At 40.6% G+C, this 18,071-nt stretch overlaps 1 protein-coding gene across 1 annotated transcript in view; it reads right to left on the reverse strand.

Moving 5' to 3' along the window:
- Positions 1 to 2,900: 2,900 nt before the first annotated feature.
- Positions 2,901 to 18,071, reverse strand: part of PON3 (paraoxonase 3) — a 28,270-nt gene continuing 13,099 nt past the window's right edge. Inside the window, exons 4-9 of the mRNA XM_004767850.3 lie at positions 16,234 to 16,399; positions 11,088 to 11,214; positions 7,429 to 7,629; positions 6,331 to 6,412; positions 5,939 to 6,067; positions 2,901 to 3,497 (exon numbers count right to left, since the gene is read on the reverse strand). Coding sequence (XP_004767907.1) covers positions 3,339 to 3,497; positions 5,939 to 6,067; positions 6,331 to 6,412; positions 7,429 to 7,629; positions 11,088 to 11,214; positions 16,234 to 16,399 — 864 coding nt within the window. The 3' untranslated portion in view covers positions 2,901 to 3,338. The remainder of the gene's footprint in view (positions 3,498 to 5,938; positions 6,068 to 6,330; positions 6,413 to 7,428; positions 7,630 to 11,087; positions 11,215 to 16,233; positions 16,400 to 18,071) is intronic.

An 18,071-nucleotide genomic window follows, 5' to 3' on the forward strand; every position in this document is an offset into this window, starting at 1 on the left:
AAATGAAAGACAAAGACACATTAAAAAAAAAAAAAAAAAAAAGACATTTTATTTTTGCTCTGCATAATAGTTTAGTCTTACCCTAGTTAATAGAGTATTATATTCTTTTTAGAAGTTTGTTCTTTTCACAAAAATTTCAAATTTGTTGGCATAAAGTAGTTCATCAACTCCTCTTTTTATCTCTCTAATGTCTATAGAATCTGCATGTCTTATTTTTCATTTTTGACACTGGATAATTGAGCCATTCTTTTTCTCGATAAGTCTCACCAAATGTGTATTAGTTTTTATTAATCTTTTTAAAGAATGAACTTTTTGGCTTTTGTTGAATCTCTACATTATACATGGTTTCCTGTTTCATTAGTTGACTAATTATTATAACAAAGTACTTCCCAAGCTTGGCATTTTAAAACAGTCAGAAATTTATATCATGATGCACAATTTTCATGAGCAAAGTCAAACCTGCAATGTTTTTATATAACCTAGCCTTGACAGTCACATATCATCATTTCTAGAATATCCTGGGGGCCATCTTGGCTCTGGCTACCATATAGGTTTTTGCTCTTATTGTCACTATTTTCCTTCCGGAGCTGAACTACCTCTAATCACTAGGCATGTCTCTGACAATAAATAGAGAGACCAGGGAACGGATCACAATGAGTCATCAAAATGCAGCATTTATTAGGAGGGGAAATCCCCCTGCTTCCCACACCAACAGAATCACCTCAAGATTGGGAGCACCTACATGAAGGAGAACCCCAGAGCTTTGTGACTTTCTTAAGCCCTCTCTGTGAAAGAACACACTAGTCTCTCAATAATCAGATCCCCCAAATGTCTGTAGGAGTTTTTATCATCCAGCCTTTCCTAAATTGGCCTGGGGAGAAGACAGGGCAGGGCCAACTCTCAGGAACCCACCTGCATATCAATGCCCTTAGTCATCCCGTCTCTAGCTTTCCATGTTGCCTCTAGTCTGGTAAACTTTGTACAATCTATTAGGTACAAAGATTAGAAACAGAGAATAAGACTTTATTTTTAATTGACTATATCTTAGTTATTGCTCATAGTTATTATTTTTTTTTCTGTGTCTCTCTGATTATTAGACTTTTGAAACTTAAAATCTCTCTCTTTTTTTTTAAGATTTTATTTATTTATTTGACAGGCAGAGATCACAAGTAGGCAGACAGGCAGAGAGAGAGAGGGGGCAGGCTCCCTGCTGAGCAGAGAGCCCGATGTGGGGCTTGATCCCAGGACCCTGGGATCATGACCTGAGCCAAAGGCAGAGGCTTTAACCCACTGAGCCACCCAGGCACCCCTTGAAACTTAAAATCTAAGAACTAACTAAAACATTCTGCTGGGTCATTCCTCCTCTGAATCAATGGGAACTACAGTCTTACTGTCTAAATCAAAAAGGGCTGCATGGGCTACATAGTAGACTTTTACCCCGATACGACACTTGTCAGCAAAACGTAAATCTAATTGAGCAAAAATCTTTAGGAAATAAAGAAGCCTCTTCAATTTCCCATCCCCAGAAGAGAGGGGGAAAAAAGTCAACTAACTACTCCCCAGCAGAAGTCACAAAAGGAGAAGAAGGTGGAGTGCATGGGCAGACTGACTCCCATTAGCTATTTGCCAAAGGCTGTCCTGGTTTTTGAACAGAAAAAGAACATTTTTATTCATTCTCATCAAACTAAGGTTGAGTTGGTCCTTAAGACAGGACTTTTTTTTTTTTTAAGATTCTATTTATGTATTTGACAGACAGAGATCACAAGTTGGCAGAGAGGCAGGCAGAGAGAGCAGGGGAAGCAGGTTCCCACTGAGCGAGAACCCAATGCCTGGCTGGATCCCAGGACCCTGAGATCATGACCTGAGCTGAAGGCAGAAGCTTAACCCACTGAGCCACCCAGGCACCCCCATATTATTTATTTGTGATTCCTCAGGTTGAAGTCTGTGGGATGTTGCTTAATAGGGTGTGTATTGAATTAACCAGAGGGCAAGTTTGAAGCAATTGAAGGTCACAGCTCTAAGGCTCCATTCCATGGTTCAAGAGTAAGCCGATTAGAGTACTTCAGACACCAATAGCCCTCCACAAAAAGGCGTGTTAAAAAGGAACAGATTAGCCCTGTTCCGCCCTAAGGTACCCAGGAAGGCGAGTCTGTCAGATTTTCCAGAATGCGGTTTCTGGTGTCTGTACCGGAAAGGCTACAAGAGGGTCTGGCAGTTTCCTGGTGCCAGTCCTTGCTTTTATCCATGGCATAGGTGCCTCACTGGCACCTAGCACAAACACAAGAAGAGAAGGGGATTTGTCAGTATTTGAGCATCAGCTTTACTCCAGATCTGGACCACAGGAGGCTGAGAATGTCAGGTGTAGGAGGTAGTTTTGCTTCCCGGTTAGCAAGGGGCCCTGGGTCAGCTGGAATGCTCACTCACCAGAGCATGCACATCTTACTGTAGAAAGAATATTGGGGATACTGGACAAAAAGCATTGAGAAGTCTGGCTTCTTACTGGACTGTCACTCACTTGACTTAGGACTTGGTGGGCATTACATAATCGCTAGGCTTCTTTGCATAAGAAAAGCCGGGCACACTATTATTGGTTTTGTCATTTCTGTACAGTTTCACTTATTATATGAGTGAGGGTGTTTTGTGTTTTTGGTTTTGTTTTTTTTTTAAGATTTTATTTATTTATTTGAGAGAAAGAGTGAGGGAGAGCACAAGCTGGGGAAGAGGCAGAGAGAGAGGGGAAGCAGACTCCTGGCTGAGCAGGGAACTCTATGTGGGGCTCGATCCCAGGACCCTGGGATCATGACCCAGGCCAAAGGCAGACACTAAACTGACTGAGCCACCCAGGTGCCCGTAATTTTTTTTTTATTTTTACTAAACATGAAGATTGACAACAGAGACAATAAAATCAAGTAAATGTTTACTAAGAGAGTTATTTAAAAGGGAGCCGGGATGACACCGAGGAGATGGGGCTTATGCACTTGTTCTGGATCAAATTCTCAGAATTTTCGCTAAGCTCAGCGCAAGTCCCAGGCATCTACTAGGAGTTAAGATGGACATGAACGGACTTTCTGCCTTGCCCTAGCAACCAGCCACACACAGCTTAGTGTCACTGTAACTATACCAACACCAAGCACCTTTTCTTCAAACAACTTAGGTAAATCTCTTCTTTCCTCTTTAAAAACTCTAACCTCTTTGTCTCTCTGCAGCACGCTTTCAATTCTAGTCGAATCCATGTCTCCCATGTTTGCAAGCCCTAAGACCCCAAATAAACACATTTATCTTGCTGCTTGTCATTTTGTGTTTCCTTGGTTGACAAGACTTTTGGGGATGTTTGGAGTCTAGAGCAAACAGTACAGAGCTTTGTGGAATACCGTGCCTATGAGAAGTTTTCCGTGGTACACAGAAGCCACGGTGCTTGCCTGAAGCACAGAGCCATTATTGGCATACTCGGTGCTGATTTTAGGCTTCTCAGATAAAACATTCTGGATGCGAAGTACCTGTCAAGAAAAAGATTATTCGTCAGTATGCTACACGAGCAAACAGCTGCCAGGGACATTTTCCTTCTCCAATACTCCAGGACTAATATCGTTCCCAGAAATCGATACACTGAAATTTGTGTACAATTATTTTTGGGGGGGTATTCTGATGAAAGTATTAATGTTCTAATTATGTCTGTGCAGTCAAGTGGACTGGTTACTGACATTCACCAAATTCCCAACAAGACTGTTTACACAATTTCGATAGTTCGGACATCTCCTATAGAAGAAGGAGGTGAGAACCAGTGGCCGTTCTTATCTAATTCTCAAGTGAATAGTGTTCCTCTGGAGAAAGGGTCTTGCCTTTGACTAGGCCTACTGTATGGGGAGGGAAACACAAGACAGAGAGGATGAAGGGACACTCTGTTAGCAAGCCAACCTAATCTCGTAACCAGTACAGTGGTACTTGTCCCAGCTGGAACCCCCCCCTCATATCCATAACGTGGCTCAGAAGCATAAAGAATGCACACTTTGGAAGTCAATCTGACACATCCCACCTACTACTGTTACTGATTCTCAAGATCAACACACTTAAGTTTGTTCATCAGTAAACATGTAAGAGCTCAGTTTTCTGAATAGCCTGGAGGAAGTTCACTGAAACAGCACATGATAGGAATTAAAGAAAACCAATTAGAAATTCATGAGTCATGAGCATGTATCGACACTTATTAGGAACAGAGTTGAGTTGAGTTTTGTCTTTTCATCTTAAGGAAGATCCTATAACTTCATCTCAGGTTAGTTACATGAAAATACTCAAACTTGGAACTCACGTAGATAGAAAAGTGAAGCCTCAACCACAAGGGAAGGGTGTCATTGATTGTGAAGGAAGAAGCCTTATCTACAATAAATGTATGATGAACTTGAAAACAGAGACAAGAGAAAGATCCTGAACAATTTTCCAGACATGCTCTAGATCATATTTTCATTCTCTTACAGCAGACATTATTGGGTGTTTGTAAAGAGTAATATGGCTCACTTTTGGGGGGCGTGTGTCTGAAGCCCAGGTAGATTGGTAGCCTGGGGTAACAGTTCTTTAGGCTCTAGATTCAGACTGAACTTTTGTTTCTGCTTTTGTTTTTGATGTTTCTGCTTGCTTGTTTGTCTGTTTTTAAGAAGCTGTGATTAATATGTTAATAAATTAGAGAAACAGATTTTTCTTCCTTTTAACTGAGGAAGAGCAATATTGGAAGCAGAAATCGGGATATTTACCAGGGCCAGTTACCAGGCTGGGATTTGAATCTCAATTTCCCAACTCCCCAAACCTAGATTCAAACATTATATCTTTCTCCAAACCTTACCTTCTCAATGAGGTCTACCTTGATTCCTTTATTTAATAATAGGACTGCCCATCCCCCTGTTCACAGAAATCCTGATCCCCTCTACCCTGTTATATTTTTTTTCCCATAGAACTTACCACCTTCAAGCTTGCGATATAATTCACTTACTTCTTACGCTTATTGTTCATTGTCAATTCCCCCTCCAGAAGAGCGGAAATCTTTGTATATTTTGTTTTCTGACACATTCCAGGCCTTAAAATAAAGTTTGGCCCACTATAAGCACTCAATAAATTTTTGTGAATTAATCTCTCAGAATTTGTGTGCCAGGAATTTATATCTATATTGAATTTACTAGAGATTTGTTATTCTTAAACTCAAAGCTATAGAAAATTCTCCTCCTATTTTTAATGCCATATAAAATTCAATGGTATACGCTATTGTTTTAGAAGATTTTTTTTTTCTTTTTCCTTTTTGCATAGGTTCCATGCTCATGCTGGGGCCCAACATAGGGTTTGAACTCACGACCCTGAGATAGAGACCCGAACTGATATGGAGAGTCAGATGCTTAACCGACTGAGTCACCCAGGCACAGCTGTTTTAGAAGAGATTTAAATAACACAAATAGCATCTTTAAAATGAGACATTCTTCAACACTATCATATATATTAGAACCTGCTGGCAAAACTAGTTTTGTTTTGAGACTACAGTCATTTAAATCCTTTCTTTTGAGCTTCATAGTAGTGTGAAAGCAGATGGTCCCACATAGGACTTTCCCTTTGCCTAACTTCAGGCCCTTCTCAGAGCCTACATCCTGATTAGAAATATGATATGGCAAGCTATGTCAGTGTGAATAATGAAGCTCCTACTTATCTCTTCTTCCCAATAACAAGCACAGCTCCTGCAAGGATGGGACATGTTGTCTAGCACTGGTATGAAATTGGCATCAGGAGACCTGAAAAGGTTAATGGGCTGTAACTCTCCATCCTGCTAAAATCTCTGCTTTTTCCATATGCAGAACTTGTTCAGTTCTGGAACACTGCATGTGACCCACTAAATTCTCCCAAGTCACCTCAACAATTGTTCTTGCAGCTTTGCCTGTGAGCTCAGAGAAATACAGGCACTTACTTCGGACCCTGGAGGATCTGCAGGGTTATAGGCCAGCAGCTTCATGCCGTCAGGATGGCATCCGGCCCAAATATCTCCCGTGTCTGGATCCACCGTCAAATTATCCACTAAGGTGCCCAGATGTATCACCTTCCAACAAACAGGAAATACAAAGACGTGGTTTCAACTTTCTTCTCGACCCTTCCTCCCTCCCACCAGCTCCTTCTGGCTCCTAAAATGGGTCTTTTTAAGGGCCTTACTATTGAATTTTAGAAGTTCAAGCACAATCTCACCGATATTCTTCTAAAATGGTCATGTTTCCTGCATTCAAGGAGCACATTCCAAGGTCAGGCGTAGGAACCGATCTAAGAGGCCACATGGTGAGGGGACAAGGCAAGCCAGGAGACTTTTACCTTCACTGGAGTTAAATCCCAGTTCTCGTGTTTTTTCAGGACATGAATGTTCTGAGCAGTTACATCAGCTGTGTAGATAAATCTTTGAAGAAAAGAGCATTTAGATGTAAGCAAGTAGTAATGAGAGATGACATTAACTTTTACTTTGGAGGAGAGGTCTAACAATTCACAAGGGTTCCAAGTGCCCCTGAAATGTCTTTCTAAAGCACGGTACAAGAAGATAACAGAAACTTATTTTTAGTATTCTTCAAGAGCTTGAAGTAAGCATTAAATATGAGATGTGACTATAAAGTAAAGAACTTGGTGTTTCTAGGTAACATATAAGCTCAGTCTCATTACTTCGGAGCCACAATGTATTCCTTAAATTGTGTGGAGTTAAGCAGACCTCTTTATTTTAAGTCAAAAGAGTCTGTACTTCCACAAGAAACTAGTGCTTACAAAGAAGTATCAGATGACCATGAAAGTCAATCATACTCATTTTTTAAAAAGAAGTGGAACTTAGAGATGTTTTCTACAGGGATCATCTCTATTATCTCAAATGCACATAGTAATATTCATGGGGTACGTTTCTTTTTCAAAAAAACCATCCAATCTAAAACACTTTAAAAGAGATTCTCATAGAATTTCATGCTGCATAAAATCATATTTAGAAAAGTCTGCTGTTGTGTATCAGTAAATATGAAATTGATACAGTCACAATGCCCAATCTAAGTCAGGTCTCCTTCTCTAAAAATAACTTTTGGGTAAGTCAACTTAGTGTAAGTAGTTAAACACCTTTCAGCCTCATAAAGGCAGAGATATTGGGCATTTATTCTCCTTTTCAGTGTGTTGGGTAACTGCTTCTAGAGTCACATGTTAAATCGGACCAAGGACCTCACATCCTTGAATCCACATCCTTCATTTCATTGTGTGTGTGTTGGGGGGGGGGCTAACATGCAAGAGGGCAAATGGTGTGTTTATGATCAAACATAGAGTGAACACACCCAACCTGTCCACCTATCCAGCGACAACTTAAACTTAAGGAGGTAACCACCTCTCAAAGGAAGGAATCCACTAAAATGTCAAGAGCAAAGTATTGGAAAATTATAAAAAGCTTACTTTTTGTCTAGTGAGACTGTGATCCCATTGGCAGAACTAAATCCTTTGGCTACCACTTTGACCTCTCTTGGACTATAGAAAAGAACATGACTCCAACGAAGATCCAGGATAATCTCCAACAGCACCAAGAAGAAGTTGGTAAAATAGTGGTCTCTTGTAGCATAAAACTGTTCTGGTCCAAGAACCACAATGTCATTCAGGCTATAGTGAAAATAAGAAAGAGAGAGAGAGAAAAACCCATGGTGTATTTAAATATCTAGACTGTTGTCAAAAACACTGAATCTCAAAGACCTTTATGTTCATCAGTTTGAAAAAGTATACACAAAGCAGTATGAATGAAGAAATTCCACACAAAGGACATGATTTTTCATTGCACCTGATGGGTTTTCTTTGAGCTGTTTATTATTTTCTCAATCTTCCCTTCCACAGAAGTCAGCAAAAACACATAAATACACATAAAAAAAACCCCTCAGTTCCAAATCATTGACTTGTAAATGTCAATCATGGTTATGTGCAATGGTCACAGTGCAACAATGGTTATTATCGGTGGTCATCAATAGCTCTGGTTCACTCTCTTCTAGGATTAGATTTCTCCATGCCCTGGATGTTCGGCCCAGGCACATGACTTGCTTTTGGCCAGTGAGATGAAGTGATGTGTGTGGCTTCCGGAAGGAAGACAGGCCAGTATGAGATCCACCATGCATCCCTTACTCTGTGGCAGTAACCAGCAACTTTTCTGATGACTGAAAGTGTGGCCTGTTAGGGCCCTATAGGAGGACAATATAAAATTGAATCCTTGAATCACTTACATTGGACATGTAGCATGAGTAAGAAAACAAAACAAAATTTATGGTTTTGAGCCACTAAAAACCTTATAGTTTTTCTTTGCTGTTATTGTAACATAACCCAGTCCATCCTGACCTTTATAATTGGGATTGTGAGTGCTATTCTTTCTTGCTTATAGTCTTTGGTATTATGAAAATTTTTAAATGAAACAAGCCATACTCCTATAAGAGTAAAGAGCAATAAAGTCATTTACATTTTGGAAAAGGAAAAAAGAGATGGTGACTTGAAAAAAATGTAAAAAAAAAAAGAAGTAAAAGAAAAAAGAGAAAAAGTGTAAAAAATGAAATACTTTTCAATTGAATTTAGAAAAATTTTGGATGAATCAGGAAATACTTTGAGGTTTTGATTTACAATGACTTTTCCAAGATCATTAGACTACTCATCTTTTGGGTCTCAGCTTAAGCATTCATTCTTCCAAAAAGTATTGGCAGACACCACAGGTTAAGTTAGATCCCAGAGCACCTTTTTCTACCGCTTGAATTGCTTGGTTAAGACTGAGTACCGGGGCACCTCTCAAAAGTACTCTTTAGGTCCTCCAAACTTCACCTGCTCTGTTCCAGATGGCACTCCTCCAACCAGCTCTGCCTGGTTCTAACAGACCCTTACCTCATTTTTATTACTGGCCTCAGGCTCCTACTTCCAGGCTTCTGTGATGAGGCCAAAGCACGGGATAATCACCAGGCTTGACTTGCACATGCACAATCAAGAATTTTCAGGAGTTAATACCCTCTGGGGGCAAACTTCGGCTCTCAGGAGATGGGACTGGTGAATAAACTCTTCTCCCTTTCTTATGGCAGCCAGATTGTCCGAAAATGAGGCTCATGTTGCCTACAGGAGGACAATCTTATGATTTCAAGCAGCTGCACTTGGCAGTGGCTGGCTTCATTAACACTCACCATAGCCTCTCCTCTGCATGAGCTTCCTAGCGCTGCCGTGACAGAGTGCCACAAACTGGGGAGTGGAAGACGATAGAAATTTGCTGTCTCGCAGGAGGTGAGACCTCTGAAGTGAAGGTGCTGACAGAGCCATGCTCCTTCTGAGGGTTCGATGGGAGAATCCGTCCTTGTCTCTTCTAGCTGCTAGTCACTCCGGACATTCTTTACCTTGTAGATGCTTCACTCCAATCTCACTCTCTATCTCCACAGGCATTCTCCCTGTCTGTCTTTCTTCTTATTAGGACATAAGTCATATCGGATTAAGGATCCACCCCCACTTTTAATATAACTTCATTTATCTAAGTATATCTGCAGTAATCTGATTTCTAAACAAGGTTATATTCTGAGATGTTGTGGTGGAGGGATGGCTGGTTAGAATTTCAGCATATCTTTTTGAGAGGACATAGTTCAAGCCATCACACCCGCCTCTCCCTACCTCAGGCTGATCCCTTTCTTCTGGGTCCTGGGGTGGTAACTCTCCAATAAAGTAATTGCCTATTGGGCGCCTGGGTGGCTCAATGCGTTAAAGGCTCTGTCTTCGGCTCAGGTCATGATCCCTGGGTCCTGGGATTGAGCCCTGCATCAGGGTCTCTGCTCCACAGGGAGCCTGCTTCCTCCTCTGTCTCTGCCTGCCTCTCTGCCTATTTGGGATCTCTGTCTGTCAAATAAATAAATTAAAAAAAAAAAAAAGTAGTTGCCTATTAAGTTTTCCCTCATGCTATGTTTTCACTGAAAGGAATTCGTTCAGTGAGGTCAGAGGTCACCATCACCAGTTGGGTAAGTCAAGCCAGTGACAGAAACCCCATTTCACTAAGGACACTGAAGCATAGGTTGAGAGATTTGCCCACAGTTTCTCAGTCACTCCGTGGTGGTCCTGGTCCCTTCTGTGCCTCTGAACCCAGTGCAACTCATCATGGAAAGAGTTCAGTGACCCCCACTTCTTTTCTTCTGCCCTCTGCTTTTGTCATTCCTAATTCTACAGGGAGAAATTCATACATGATCTTGAGAAAGACAGCAAAGGAAAGACAGTGAACTTCCTTCCTTTTCTTTTCCTGATCCTCTATCCCGGGAAAGATTAACCTCTACTGTCTTTCAGCATTGAGTCCATTTTATAAAAGACAAGTTCCTTCTTGTTTGTTACAGCCTTAGAACAAGCAAACTACACACTAAAAGACTAAACTATTTTTCTCAACAGAGTAAAAAGGATGTTCATCACTATGACCGAGAGTCTAGCTTTTAATTCGGACCAATCGAGGCTTACACCCTGGTTCTGCCACTTACAAATTATGTAATTTGGGTAACTTAACCCCAAATTTCTTAGGTCCCAGTTTATTCATGCCTATTACTAAAGGCTGTTGGGAGAATTAAATGAACTATTTTGACACAGGGCCTGGCACACAGTCAATGTTTAGTAAATGTGAATTTTTATATGAGCTGATAGCCTTTTTTCAAATCCTGTCCTAAAGCTTTTATCAAACAAAGGAATGGCCCATCTGGAGGCTGGTTATAACACCCAGCTGGTAAGGCTCTCAGAACACAACCTACTGGGACAACTAGAAAAAGGTGTAGGTGTTTGAAGAGAGCCCAATAGTGAGTATTGCATTGTTGTGGTACAGAGGATGGAATTAGAGCTGGGAATCTAATTGAACACCTTTATAGGATTAAAATGCTTTCAGAGAGTTGGAGAATATAAAGATATTCAATACTGAATACAGCAATTTCTAGTGAGATGCTGGGCAGTGTCACCATGGGAACCTCTTGAAAGCTTTAGGAAAAAAATGCTGCAAAACAAAAGTTTAAGCCTGCTGAACCAAAGAAAACAAAGCACACAGCAGAGATGCAAAATAAATAGAAGTGCAAAATACTTTAATTCCATACCTCTTGAGAAGTTCATGTTTTATAGTTTTCAAGTGTACAAGAGAATGTTGTTGTTCCTCAAATTTAAATTTCTCCACCGTGGACTTCATGTGGGGATGATTCACAACGTAAAGATACACAGTTTTGTCTAAGGTGGAAAAAAGGCATAATTTCCAAGAAGTTTACTTCTATTGCAACTGTTATTATATTCCTAGACTTGGTGTACAACTTGGTCATGTTCAAGCACTTTTCTTATACACCTTGCATTTGGTCCCCCAGTACACCTGCTAGGATCCCCATTTTTAAAAAAGATTTTATTTATTTATTTGAGAGAGAGACAGAGACAGAGACAGAGTGAGAGAGCATGAGAGGGTTAGAGGGAGAAACAGAGCCCCCGTGGAGTTGGGAGCCTGATGTGGGACTCGATCCCAGGACTCCAGCATCATGACCTGAGCCAAAGGCAGTTGCTTAACCAACTGAGCCATGCAGGCACCCTAGGATCCCCATTTTATTGAGACAATTGAGGTTCAGAAGGTGAGTCACTCAGCAGCAATTTCACCACCACCAAGTGGCAGAACCAAGCCCAGATGTTTCTCAATGGTCTCCTGATCCTCACTTACATACCCTCTCCAACAGGAAGGTATAGAACTACAATGGTACATGGACATATGTGATTTCCCAAGGTGGCCCTTCAACAAAAAAAGTGGGTGCATGTAAGCAAGCGGGTGCTGAGAATTCCTTTCTTTGAGAAATGCCAACATTGCAACACATGTTCAAGAAAGGTCAGGGTTATATAATTATCTTAAAAGAAGGAACATGTCTCAGCTAGAGAAGAAAGTTCTGACACAAGTCCACCATCTAAGGCTGCAACAACAATATTTAATGATCCCAATGGACACAGAAGTAAGTATAAAGCCAAGAGAAAGAAGACTAGTCAATTCTGGGTACTGCCAACCTCAAGAATGTTCCCCTCTGTTCATATTAAAATGTGAACTGCTGGGGACAGCATGGAGGGTAGTAATACGTTTTCTCAAAATACTGTTTTCTGACTTGACAGAAGCTCTAGCTCAGAAGAGCTTTGGAGTTTGAAAGAGCCTGGCCCCATCCTCCCCCTGCAGGGCCTGGTCTGTATTCATGTTCCCTATTCCATTCTTGATGAGTTCCCGATCACGTAGACCAAGCACCAGCCCTGAGATGCAGGGGTTATACTCAGAGCCCCTGAAACACACAGGTACCTTAACCCTACTTAAGGAAAGGCACTGCCTCAGAGGTGACTCTTTCAGTCTGACCCAGCTCAGTTCGAGGGCCTGAGGCTTGGCAAGCAAAGCCTGAGTTGGATTTCAGCCCCCACGTGGCCCTTCAGCCAGACACTGTGGCCAGATACAGCGTGAGCATTATATGTGTGGTGCCAGTTTTACCCCTTCTTTAGGCTTCTACTGGACCCTTCCTTCCATATAACAGATGCTCAGTAAGAAAATTTTTGGTTTTTGTCTTCTCATTCCATTTCGATTTATGGGTAATGTTTTGCCCTTATTAAATGCATAATTAAGGAAAGTGACTAGTAACTAAAATAAGATTGCAACCATAATATATTCAGCTTCTGAAAGTCTGATTAAATGCTTGAGGGTTAATCTGTAAACTGGCTCCATCTCAAAAAACAAAAACAAAAACAAACGAAAGAAAAAAGTAAGCGCCTACTCCCCATGCCTCAATAGTAATAATAATAATAATAATAGTAACAATTCATCCCTAACATTATCCCATGCAGTAAAATAGCTCCAAGTTAATTTGGTCACTCATTATACTTTCTCCAATGAAGGTGTTGGGGAGGGTCAGACAAAAAAATGGTGACTCAGATAATTTAAATAGAGCTTGGAGCCCTAATTTCACCCAAGTAAAGGGTACAGGATTAGAAAGAAGACCACTTGGGTTCTACTTCTGGAATTGCCTTCTATTAATGACAGATGTGAAGTCACATGTCACTACATTTCTTCAAACTCCATTTCTCCATTTATAAAACTGAGTGTTAATATCTGCCCTGTCTCGTGGGGCTCACTAATTTATTCATTCAACACACATTCATAGAGCACCTACTATGCAACAAACACTGTTCTAGACTATGGGAATCCAGCAATAAACAAGCCACATATGATTTTATGATGATTATATTCCAGAGAAGAGAACACAGAGGAAATAGTAAATACAAGAATACTGGAGAGAGGAGATGTCTTCTTCATAGAGTGGCACCCACTTAAAGAGTGACAAGCTTGGATCTAAAGATGCGAAGGAGCTCACTACAGGGCAATGGTAGGAAAATGAAAGAAGGTTGGTATCATTTAATATTAATAAAAAACTTTAATTGTCATTTTGATAAGTGCTAAAAGAAGGATTATACTGAGAAGAAAAATAATAAGGTTCACACGTGGAAACAAGATAGTGGAAAGGCTCGCTGAGAAGGTGATATTTAAGCTGAAGCCTGAATGATGAGGAAGAATAAGTCAGAAGTGGTGGAAAGACATTCCATTCAGCAGGAACTGCAAATGCAAAGGGCCTGAGGCATGGAGCATTTTATAGGTCTAAAGGAAATCTAGTGTGGCTGGCCCAGCGAGTCAAGGGGAAGGTGGTATCCAGTGAGGTTGGAGAAAACACCCACATGCCAGAATACACACAGGTATTGTTCTCTGGAGTAATGGAAACAATCTGGCGAATTTTAAGAAGGGAGGGACATGATGCAATTTGCATGAAAAATAACTCTTGCTTATGAAAATGGATGGAGGTGGTATAAGAGGGAAGGTCTAGTCAGGGGGCCATTATAGAATCCAGGGAAGACAGGCTGGGGGCTTGGGAGGGGATGGAGGCATCAAGGACAGAGAGAGGTGGACAGCTTGGAGACATACTTGAAGGGTAAATTGGACAGAATTTTGGAACTAGGTGACTGAATGGGGCAGGAAGAGGAGAAGTATCAAGGTTGGGCCCAGTGTTTTATTTTGAGGAATAAGTAAATTATATGTGAAAATTTTAAAAGGAACCCACTTATTAAAAATCAGTAAGCCAGGGCACCTGGGTGGCTCAGTGGGTTAAGCCTCTGCCTTTGGCTCAGGTCATGATCCCAGGATCCTGGGATCGAGCCCCGTATTGGGCTCTCTGCTCGGCAGGGAGCCTGCTTCCCTCTCTCTCTCTCTTCCTGTCTCTCTGCCTACTTGTGCTCTCTGTCTGTCAAATAAATAAATAAAATCTAAAAACAAAGAACAAAAAACAAGTCTATTGGTGCAGACCAAAGGAATTAAACAAAGATCTGTTGGATGAGTAGATTAATAATTATTAATCATTCATTTTTTATTCAATAAAATCACTCAAACAAATGTATTCTTAACAATACATTGTAGCTCTTGTACGTATTTGAAAGAATTAACACACAATTTCTTTAAAAATTCTGAACTGCTGGGGCAACTGCTGGGTGGCTCAGAGGGTTAAGCCTCTGCCTTCGGCTCAGGTCATGATCCCAGGGTCCTGGGATCGAGTCCCACGTCAGGCTCTTGCTCAGCAGAGAGCCTGCTTCCTCCTCTCTTTCTCTGCCTGCCTCTCTACCTGCTTGTGATCTCTGTCTGTCAAATAAATAGATAAAATCTTAAAAAAAAAAATTCTTCCATTTGGCCTTCCCTTCACATAGCTACTATAAGTAAGGTCTCACTGTTTTTATTTTCCATGTGTCCTATAGATTCACATATATCTAAAAATTAAATTAGTCAGTAATGATGAACTGTGAACAAGTAGCAAATCACACCAGAAACTGTTGTGTTAAAGTAAGTACAATGTATTAATAACCTAGATTTTTTGCAACAGTTTTTGTGTGATATAATTTATTGTTGTTAAGCTCAAACTTTTAAAATGTACAATTTAGTGGCTTTTGGTATATTCACAGAGTTATACAACCATAGCCACTCTCTAGCTCCAGACCATTTTTATTACCCAAAAAAGAAAGCCCAAACCCATTAGATATCATTCCACATTTCCCCCAGCCCCTGCAAACAGCTAAGCTACTTCCTGTTTCTATGAATTTGCCAATTCTACACACTTGATATAAATGTAATCATACACTATGTGGCCTTCAGTGATTGAATTCTTTCACTTAAGATAATGTTTGCAGAGTTAATCCATGTTGTGGTATATGTCAGAACATTATTACTTTTTATTGCCAAATAATATCCTATTGTATATACATTCATCACTTGGTGAGAATTTGGGTTATTTTCGCCCTTGGGGTATTAGGAATAATGCTGCCAAGAACGTTTGTGTATAAGTTTTTGTGTAGACCTATGTTTTCAGTTCTCTTGGGGACATACCAAGGGGTGGAGTTCGGGGATCGTATGGTAACTCTGTGTTCATTTTGAAGAATGGCCAAAATGCTTTCAAAATTGGCCAACAAAGTGTGAGCGTTCCAATTTCCCCATATCCTTGCCAACATTTGTCATTGTCTGCTTTTTTTATTATTATTATTATAACCATCCTAGTGGGAAGGGAGTGCCATCTCATTATGGTTTTGATTTGCATTTCCCTAATGACCAAGGATATTAAATATCTTTTCATGTGTTTATTGGCCGTTTGCATATCTGTTTGGAGATGTCTACTAAGATCCTTTGTCCGTTTTTTAATTGGGCTGTCTTTTTGTTGTTGCGTTGTAAGAATGATTTATATATTCTGGATACAAGCCTCTTATCAGATATATGATTTGCAAATATTTTCTTCCATTCTTTGGGCTATTTCTTCACTTTCTTCATGGCGTCTTTTGAAGCAGAAAGTTTTTAATTTTGATGAAGTCTAGTTCATCTTGTTTTCTTTCATGAAATGTTTTCTAATGTCACACACAATTATTTTCAAAGGACTTTGAGTTTCTATGTTAGATTTCTGAGAACCATCTCCAAACTGGTTTTGAAGGCCAAAAGGAAAGAGGAGGAGATAAGAAGAAGAAGGAATGACTACCTTCTGGTTTCCCTTCTTTAATGTGGGGTTTACAAATGTTTGGTACACATTTTATTATTTTACAAATATACCTTTTTCTGGTAAAGTAGAATTTTCCTTCCTTTCACATACACATTGAGTCACGGAGGTTTTGAGTGTCTTTTATTTCCCTCATTTACCCCTTATTTTAAAAACATTCAGGCTTTACCTTCGTCGATGAAAGTACTGATTCCATGTGGGTTAAATGATGCTTTGTCAAAATCACCACTGATGTTTAGTGCCTGGACTCTTGGGTTTTGCTCATTCAGATCCATCAAGAAAATTTGTCCTGGCTCATCGGGTGCAAAGCTTGGCATGCCTGGATATTTTAATCCCTGTAAAAAATATAAAATAAGTAGCGCATATATCTGCTTCACAATATTTCATATGGGAGCTCAAATCTCAAAGCCTAACAACAATATTCAAAACTCTGCATTCCTTTTAGATTTCTGGGATTTTTCACGCTGTCAGCTGATGCCATTATCTGATCTGAGGGATTACCAATGACACTTGGGCCATTGGGAATGGAAATGGGAATGTGGGAAGAACCCAGATTCAATTACTCATATAGAGAGAAGGGATGAAGCCAAAAAGTGTAATGCAAGACACTAGACTGGGCTACTTTGTGTGAGTCCCTCGGCCTGCCTATGCCTCTGGTTCCTCATTTATAAAATGGGAAGAAGTGTAGGATTGCTAAGCCCTGAGAGTCTGTCCTTTATAGTCCTGATAGTCAGCAACTAACCCTCCTTAAAGCAGAGAGAAGGGGTACATGCTTTCATTGTATTGCTCCCACCCCTATATCCGTTGTATTAGACAGTCACAAAGAGTGGGAGCAGCCAAGAATTCACATAGGGAAACGAGTAACATAAAGCTGACTGTTTCTTTTTCCTTTTATTTTTTAAGATCTTATTTATTTATTTGATGGAGAGAGAGAGAGATCACAAGTAGGCAGAGAGGCGGGCAGTGTGGGTGGGGGAAAGCAGGCTCCCTGCCGAGCAGAGAGCCCATTGTGGGGCTCAATCTCAGGACCCTGGGATCAAGACCTGAGCCGAAGGCAGCCACTGAGCCACCTAGGTGCCCGTAAAGTTGACTATTTCTGACCTATGTTGTCCCTATAGTTATGTCTGAAAATTTGGACATGAATCCTTTTCTTCAAATATTGCAAAAAGGTTATGTCAGTAACTTGGATAGTGGCTCTTTCTCCTGGAAGGACCAATTATGTGGTCTTTTAGCCAATAACAGGCAGTGGGCCTTTGCTGCATCCCAGGTCATTGTGTGGAAGTTAGGGGTTGGTTGATGGTACACCAATGACAAAACCTCTTCCTCCCTGACACCCTCCCCCATCACTCTGATATATATTCACATCAACAATGTTATATCTTTTCTTGTACCCTCATTCCCATTTATAGTCAGTTTAAATGATGTCCTTCTTACTCTATCTTCTGTCTTCCCTTCCCGTCCCTTTTTAATAAACACTCACACACTTCTCCACACACTTACTTACAACAATAGCCCTCCCATTGCCCTTCACCCCACCCCTGGGGGAGTCAACCTTCAGTTGCAAACGACCTCACACACAACTTTGAGGGTTTTGTTTTTTTTTAAAGAATAGTTCTTCTATCCCTAAATATTACCAGAAACCTGGCTTTCCCCCAGACAACAATGACATTGCAGAAGCCCATCCAAGGACACACTATTTTGGCTTCATTTTTTTCTTAGGTCAGCCTCACCTGGAGGAGAGATTCCTACCAACTCCCCTTTCCCTGGTCTCGCTCGTAGATAGGGCCAGTCTGAAATCACGTAGAAAACTTCCTCTGTAAAGTTATCATCCCAACTTCAATCAGACCTTCAATACCGTTTGTCAATCTTTTTGTTCATTCCAATAGTAATCTATTGCACTTCCCCAGGTATCCACCTCGATTTATTTTATTATCTTCCAGAGCACCCACCTTCTTCCTCTTTAATGGATGACCTTATCTCCTATTTCTCCAAAGATAAAACCATGCC

The sequence above is a fragment of the Mustela putorius genome, unplaced genomic scaffold (assembly GCF_011764305.1).
Source record: "Mustela putorius furo isolate JIRA1106 unplaced genomic scaffold, ASM1176430v1.1 tig00003845_pilon_pilon_pilon, whole genome shotgun sequence".
Lineage (NCBI taxonomy): Eukaryota > Metazoa > Chordata > Mammalia > Carnivora > Mustelidae > Mustela > Mustela putorius.